Here is an 8,508-nt window from a genome sequence, read left to right as displayed (position 1 = left end):
TGCATCACTACTGACCAGCCATTGACGTGGTACAAAAAAAAACTAAAAAACTTTACGTTCGGCATATCAAATAATTTTGTTTTATTACTTAAACTTTCCAAGAACGCTTATCCTCACATGTTTGCACTATACACTATTAGACTGGCAGGTGAGATCCAACATTATATTGTGGCCACCACGCCCGTCCATATGGAGGCTTGGTTTGAACTGCTAAAATATTAATAACTATCGTTGTTTATGAGGATTCACTGTCAACGGTGCTAGTTATTGTTGCAAAATAGGTACTATTCAACTTAAACTATGTTAACTGCTCAACTTTTCTAGCAATCATTATGTTGAGGAATAAACTTGTTGATAATAATAATTTATTACATAATTACATTACATAACAAAGTTACATTTCATATTATTTTTTCCCTACAGCTATAACCTGATTATATTTAAAAAATTCTTGGTAAAATGCTTCGTGTTTTTTAGTATTTTTTTAAAACCAAACGTAACTAAGTTTGTGTTTACATTTGCTTTTAAACACATCTTACATCTAAATCTTACAAACTAAAGATTGTTAGTAAACTTTTATTGGTCGAGCGATTCTCGTGAAATATTGTAACAATGTTGGATAATTCTGGTATTTTTTGTCGATATAATACTTCTTCTTCTTTGTCCAGCCCATTTCCCAGTTCAGCTGGGGTCAGGCCTCCTCGTATGTCGGCGCCAGGACAGTCTATCCTGGGTTGTCCGCGTGGTCAAGTTTTGTGTCCTCATTTCTCTTTCGACATAGGACCACCAGGTTGCTGGTCTTCTGACTCTTCCTTTGGGGTTGCTTGGGATGTTCATAGCCTTCCTCACTATGTAGTTTTCGTCCCTTCGCAAAACGTGACCATAACACCTCATTCTACTCTCTTTGAGTTTTTCGGTAATAGGCGCTACCTTGAACGAGCCGAGTACATATTCATTGCGAACCTTATCGAGTCGCGTGACACCGCCAGCCCACCTAAGCATTTTCATTTCCGCCACGTGGAGTTTTTGTTCATGCACTTTCTTAGCGGTCCAGCATTCTGCTCCATACATCATTGCAGGTCTAACGGCGGTCTTATATATTTTTACATGAAATTGTTGATATAATACATCAAAAATAAAAAATGGCAGATTTGGACTTGCGCGGTCTACAACCCACAGTAAAATGTACTGCCTCATTTTTAGGGTTCCGTAGTCAACTAGGAACCCTTATAGTTTCGCCATGTCCGTCTGTCTGTCTGTCTGTCTGTCCGAGGCTTTGCTCCGTGGTCGTTAGTGCTAGAAAGCTGAAATTCAGCATGGATATATAAATCAATAAAGCCGACAAAGTCGTACAATAAAATCTACAAATTTAATTTTTTTGAGGGTACCTCCCCTACACGTAAAGTGGGGGTGAAGTTTTTTTTTTGCTTCAACCCTACAGTGTGGAGTATCGTTGGAAAGGTCTTTCAAAACTAATAGGGGTCTTCAACAAACATTTTTTGATAAAGTGAATATATTCGGAGATAATCGCTCCGAAAGAAAAAAAAATGTGTCCCCCCCCCTCTAACTTTTGAACCATAGGTCCAAAAAATATGAAAAAAATCGTGGAAGTAGAGCTTAAGAAAGACATTAAATGAAAACTATAGCGGACATGATCAGTTTAGCTGTTTTTGAGTTATTGCAAAAAGTTTCCCCTTCATAGTAAAAACACTTTAATTAGGTACCGATTATGCAAATTTGCCTATTTGTTTAACTCGCGTGAAAGGTACCATTTCATCCCTTGGTTAACAATTTACTATACTTTAAGCTCCAGTTTAGCTTATTGTGACGGAAGAGTAACTACGGAACCCTACACTGCCGTCCTATCTCTAAAACCGCTCAAAGCTGCATAATACCAGTTTTCATTTGGACAAATATTCTAAAAGAGAAAAGAATTCTCTATCGACTGGTCTTGGAATCATATTTTTATCTGTTGTAGTTACGGAGATACATACTCGACCTAACACGCTAACTGCATTATAATTTGATACTTCTCAATACTATAAAATCGCAAACCTACATTATTCTTCTATAAGTAATATAAAAGCGCTTAGCCAGTTTTTTATTTTAATTAATCTTTTACGTTATACATAGCTAAAACACATTTACTTGGAAAAACTATTAATATGTTTTATCAAGTACAATTTTTTTTTATTAAATACTACACAAAAAAACAGTTACTATACTTAAACATGGCTAACGTTCTTTAACCATTTGTGTAAAAGACTTTTATTGCGATTCATGTAACAAATACATCACTAAAACCTATTTAGTGTGCTTAACGGGTAATTATGTTTGAGAAAAAGAATAATAATACAACAGTTAAACACGGCCAACCAACAATGCCACGCTAAAACCCCGCTAAGTGTAAAACATATTCCCTTGAATTTTATTACGTAAGGCAGACAGTTTAACAATGCGCCGTGCGCTGTAAGTTGTCTTTTTTATTCGGTGACTGATGGATGCATGCTTATATAAAAAAAAACCCAAAAACCGAAAGTAAGTGCTACGATTTACATACAAAAATGGAGAACGATAAACCAATGATAATTCACGTCGGTAGTGGATTTCTATGTAGCGAGAACATGGTCACTATGAAGACATGATCTAATTTAAAAAGCAACTATATACTTAATAGAGAGTTGCTGGAATTGCTCAAACATATTGAGTTGGTCTTCCAAAGGTCTAAGTAGCAAGTGTCAGCATATGAGCTAATGCAATCTTAGTGGCGTAATGTTTCGAACTCTGCGGAGTGATGCTTTTATATCAAAAAAATTCCTTCTAAACTCGCTCATCTGAGATATCCATGATAGAGAAACAGCGAGATTTAAGAGACCTGGGGAGAGTAGGAAATCTAAATAGGTACCGTTAAAAATAATGGCAGGTAGAGTACTAAAATCAGTCCTGGCAGAACACTTTGACCTATCACTATAACTTCAGTGGATTTACCTTGAGACCGTAACGTGAAAGTCCAAATCAAAATACTTTTCTAAATTAGTGTTCATGTTCATGGTGCAGATAGTCTATGGTAGATGAGTAAAAGAGCCTTGACAGTATGTTTAAAGTGGTAGAAGAAGGAAATATAACGTGTTAGAGTATATAAAGTAAGGAAATGAAACAGGAGACAACACGCTGACCCGTCCTGTGCAGGCACAATAAAGATTAAGAGCAATCCACCTCTGTTGACGCCCTACTTAATAACTATGAAACTAATTCACTGTCACAGGAGATACATTAAGAGAACGCAATATGCCTACTAAGATGTCGAAGTCACCCGTGTTGAAAGCATTACCGAAATCCAAGAATGATAATTGATAACACCGTGATATACCATATCTGCAGTATTTTTACAAGAGCGATAATTGTACTGTGCCGAGTAGGGTAACCGAGTTAATATGGGTTCGTGAGCGCATTTCTGTTCAAAATGGTAATCTGTTGATGTACAAAAGACACTCAAGAACTTTAGAGAGGAAACAAAGAAATGGAAATAAATAGAGCGGTAGTTTAAGAAGGAGAAGGAATTGGACTTTCTAACGGCATCTTACCAAAGCGACGGGAAAATATAAGAAGAATAGAGCTATCGAGGATACATATGATGATATGATCAATAAGGTGAATTAGAGGGAGGATCATGTTTTGGCTCGCATCGTCTTTTCCAACGGCCTTAGACGAGACGAACATTAAAAAAAGTTAAGTAGATGCATTAGAAGGGAAGTTTAGATTTTTCTACTTAACGAGAAAAAGTTTCAGAAGAAAAGAAGTGCAGATTAATGGAGTCGAAATCAAAAAAGGTATTAATTGAGCTTTGTAATAGTTACTAACTCCAAGTAACTTAAGAAACTACCACACTTTAGCGGGTCCCCAAATTCAACGGAATTATGAAAGTGAAGCCTCTGATCATCTTGAGCTTTGTAATAGTTACTAACTCCAAGTAACTTAAGAAACTACCACACTTTAGCGGGTCCCCAAATTCAACGGAATTATGAAAGTGAAGCCTCTGATCATCTCCGCATTACTACAGCCATTCCATAATGCATGAGATTAATGCTTTATTTTTATGCGAAGGGTGTTAAAGGCTGATTTTGGCTGCCCTATATAAAAACCTACTAGGTAAGGTAATTATTGGAAATTCGTTTTTTATCTTATTTGTATCCATCTCGTAAGTACTCACCCGATTACAGAGACACCTGCTCCAAAATCGGCACAATTATTATGATTACTACAGATTTCTATGCCTCTAAACCTAGTAAGTAGCATGTTAACTTACCTTTTACCGTAGTAAAACTCAGGAAGTCACAAATTCCGTATAAAAAACTAGTAGGGATCTGAGAAATGATAGGTTTTAGTGTAGTCATTTAGCCTTACTAGGTTTTTGAACTGGCAATCAAAGCGCGGGGGGCGCATTTTCAAAAGTGGGCTTCATTAGATACTAGGCCTTACATGGATCAGGCACCGTACAATGGTTAGTAATCTACTTCTTCACGTACATTTTTTTATATAAAATTTAACACATATTTGAGACACAATTTGCGTTTTAAAAATTTTAAAAAGTTGACGACTGATTTGTCAGTATTTTTTAAGATTTTGGTTTTATTTTTGCATGCGAATAAATATATATACGATACAGATGTGATTTAACATATTGAATTTCTCTTAAAACTTAGTAGTATAATGCAGGTTAACATGATTTTGTTAATACAATAAACGTTTTTTGTGAATATTTCCAAGACTTAAACCTAGTGAGCATTACTAGTTTGTCATTTAACGGGGTTTTAGTATAGGAATGCATACAAATTACTTCAATATGTATAGTCATTACATAGCTAAAAAACGGTTACAGTCCAATAACGTGTTTATTACAAATGTTTTCTAGGTAATATTTTAACAGATAAAATACTATAAAATTGTTCAGTACCTTTGCGGTTATTAAGCTATGTTTTGTTTATTACACAATTCACAATTACGATACTATAAACACGTAAATTGACTTGGCCGTTATTTAGTTATTTTTTATATGTTATTCAATTCTAAAGAACGGTTAAGGTATACTTAACGGTGTTTTAGGAGTAATATCGCACATATTTTAGTAATTATTTGCAACACTAAAACACAAAATTGTGATTTTCTAATTAATAATATAATATTTGAGGAAATGGTTTTCAAACAAAGTAAGGATAAATTTAGTTTAAATTTTTCCACAAAAGCAATCCGGAAGAAATGTACACATTTTCTAGAGATATGAGTTTGAACGTTTTTTGCCCATATCTCAAAACTATAATTTGTGGGTTAGATAGGTTTTAGTGATAGGACGGCAGTACACTGAGCGTGGCCCGACATGCTCTTGGCCGGTTTTTAAATATATTATCATGAAATTTTCGATTCGCGGGTTAAATTAAAGAATAATAAATATGTAGATTCCAGATTCATTCATGGTATACAAATTTGTTAACGTCAAAAATAACTTAATGCATAGGTACCTACTTACGTAGTTTTCATTACGTAATTTTAACAACTTGTGTTACTTATTTGAATGATTGATTCAAAATACTTTGACCGTAGAACATCTCAATTGCATCATAATTCTATTGAAATGAAGTCTTCATTCTTAGAAGAAACCATCGATCGCCTTTTGTCTAATTTAAGCTATCAAACTGTAGCTACGGGAACATTAACAAATTATTGCCTGAAGCTATTCTAAGTGACCGGATATGTTACCTTTATTTGAAGTACGGATGAGTTTGGACGTTATCTCAATGGGGAAAGAGCTAGTTTTCGCCGGCGGTAAAAGTGATTTGCATTCACGAATTCAATGAGTAAAAATTAAGGCAGTTTCCGATTACTACAGGCTATAACAATATTGCCTCGAGCCAAGTAATGTCTTGGGCGGTATAAGATACTTCCTCTCGATTTTGTATTGGTACCGTTTACAATTCTTACATTAAAACATGGGAGAGTTTGAGGTGTGATTTTTATAACTTTAGTAGTTAGTTTTTACCAAGAATGTTGTGAAATATGATCTACTAAGAACATCACTTTATCTATGTGTAGGTATGTAACTTTTTGCGAGGGACAACAAAAATAAATAGGTAGTAATAATATGATTAATATAACAACTCTGTAAGAACATCTTTGGTTGGGCCAAAATATGGATATTTTGTTTATTTAACTGACTTTCTCCATAAAATAATAAGTAAATTACAAATAAATAAAACAACTCCAAGCAACGTAGAAAAAATATGAATATTCAATATTCCTACCTCTACAAAAAATGTCACGTCAACCAATTAGTACAGTTTAAATCTCGTTCCCACTAAAATGCCACTAACCCTATTATATAAATAAGATAATCATATAAAACTTTTACATTTTATGGCTGAATATAGCCGTTGGCTACCGTTCTTCGTGCGTCCATAATTATTTTTATGTTCACTTGGACACCGTCGCTTTGTTTCGATTCGATATTCTCATAAAGGTTCTTATTGGAATGCACGTTTGTTTCACGTTTGATTAGTTTTAGTGATCGTATTCATAAAGTTTCGGCTGTAAAAACAGCGGGATAGTTTTTTTTGAGTACTGTTACTGCCTATACTTGAATAAAGAGTATATAATCTAATGATAACAAAATAAAATAATTATTTGCCTAGGTATTTATTAACCCTTAAATGGTCACGCTATGAAGGTACATTATTTTTTAAGTTGTCAGATTTTGAGTTTTAAGTTAATTATTAATCGGTAGGACCGATTAATATGCAAGCAACAAAATATATTATTATATTTTTTAAAACGTCACTCATAACCAAACCTGGGATAACTCGGGGCACTTATACTAAAGTGACGTAGCAAAATATTTTATCGAGAATTAAATATGTCGACAAATACGCATGTATACTGCTAATTAAATTCTAAAAGGGTGTTTTTATTTTATTTTAAAACCAGGTACATTGGCACTAAATGTTTTATTCTAATCAATTTACATCGTTATTTATTATTTCTTAAACAGGACCCTATCTTCAATTATTGCTAAAAGTACAAAAAAAGTGAAATTTACCTTAAGTCATAAAAAAGGCACCATGGCAACGGAACAATATGCCTGAATTATAAACTTGTGTATATTTATTGTTTAAACAAACAAATAAATAACATCGCCTGCAGATCTATTTACGCTGATCGCAATAGACAAGCCGCATTAAAATTTTGTCTCTGCGGAGACCGCAGCGCAGGCCTGAGGCGCCCGCGAGGGGCGCACATAGTCGCCTTGACGTCTGACGTTGTCATTACAATGAAAATATTTATATTTTGCAATGCAATTTTTCTTGAAAATAATTTGTATAATTCATTTTAGAGTACGTGCAGTGACAGTGTTTTTATATATATTCCTAGTCCAGAGTCTATTACGCTATCCTCAGACAAAGCTGTGCAAACATAGTCAACGTTAAATATTTGGTGTGATCGTGGGTGATAGTTTGTTTTAGTATAAGTCTCTCTTTTAAGGTATTTTATTTAGTTATACATGTAATTGTAATACGTTTTTCTGTTGACCTACTGTTACCCGTTATCCGCAATGGACTGTTGTGTATGCAATAGAAGTTTCACAACAGCAAAAGGCCTCCATATACACCAATCTCGCATCCATCACGCCCGCATATGCCCTGTTTCCTCCATTTCGAGTCCCCGGGACAACAATTTGTCAACGCCACCATCATACTCTGCCATTCCACTTGAAACTCTTCTCGGGCAGCTTAAAGCATCAACTCCGTTAGTTAAACGCATACCGCGTGGTGCTAGGTCCGTAGTGGCTGAAGCTCTGACCACAGCTGTAGACAATTGTGTACGTAACAACAACTTAGATTCATGGCAAAACTTACTAACGTTTTCATTTAAAATTCTACACGTGTCCGATGGTGGTGATGACACTATTTCCCTAACAAGAAAAATTAAAAATAATATTTTAGAGCCCAGTTTGCCTACAGCGATAAGGTCATCTCGATCTCAAGGCAAAAAATATAATTTATTTAGAAAGGTGGAAGAGAAGTTACACGACGGGGATCTTAAAGGAGCCTCGCGACTTCTTTTCTCCAGTGACACTCTCGCGCCCGATACACCGGAGACCGCGGCTGCGTTGCAAGCCAAACATCCCCCTGGCCCTACCACCCCCGCTTTTGTAGACCCTCCATCAGACGCTTCAGCCTGTCTGCGCGCGACAGAGGAAGTCGTAATATCAGCCCTCGCATCCTTCCCAAGAGGATCGGCGTCGGGCTTGGACGGCATCTCTTCTCAGCATCTTGTTGACCTCACCAGTCATGGTACAGGTGTGGCTGGCGAGCATCTCACCACGAGCATCACAAAACTGGTCAACCTTATGCTGATGGGAGATGTTTGCCAAGACGTGACGCCGGTCATATATGGGGCCAATCTTATTGCCCTTACGAAAAAGGATGCGGGGGTACGCCCTATCGCTGTTGGCTCGAC

General features: G+C 35.8%; 1 protein-coding gene across 1 annotated transcript; it reads right to left on the bottom strand.

The window, feature by feature from the left end:
* Nucleotides 1-681: 681 nt before the first annotated feature.
* LOC133530538 (uncharacterized) lies at nucleotides 682-1,071 on the bottom strand. The gene has a single exon (XM_061868475.1). The coding sequence runs from the start codon at nucleotides 1,069-1,071 to the stop codon at nucleotides 682-684; it is 390 nt and encodes a 129-aa protein (XP_061724459.1).
* Between the last annotated feature and the right edge of the window lie 7,437 nt (nucleotides 1,072-8,508).

This window comes from Cydia pomonella, chromosome 2 (assembly GCF_033807575.1).
Source record: "Cydia pomonella isolate Wapato2018A chromosome 2, ilCydPomo1, whole genome shotgun sequence".
In the NCBI taxonomy this organism is placed as follows: Eukaryota; Metazoa; Arthropoda; class Insecta; order Lepidoptera; family Tortricidae; genus Cydia; species Cydia pomonella.
The sequence above is the reverse complement of the archived record's forward strand: the minus strand, read 5'-3'. Positions and strand labels throughout refer to the sequence as shown.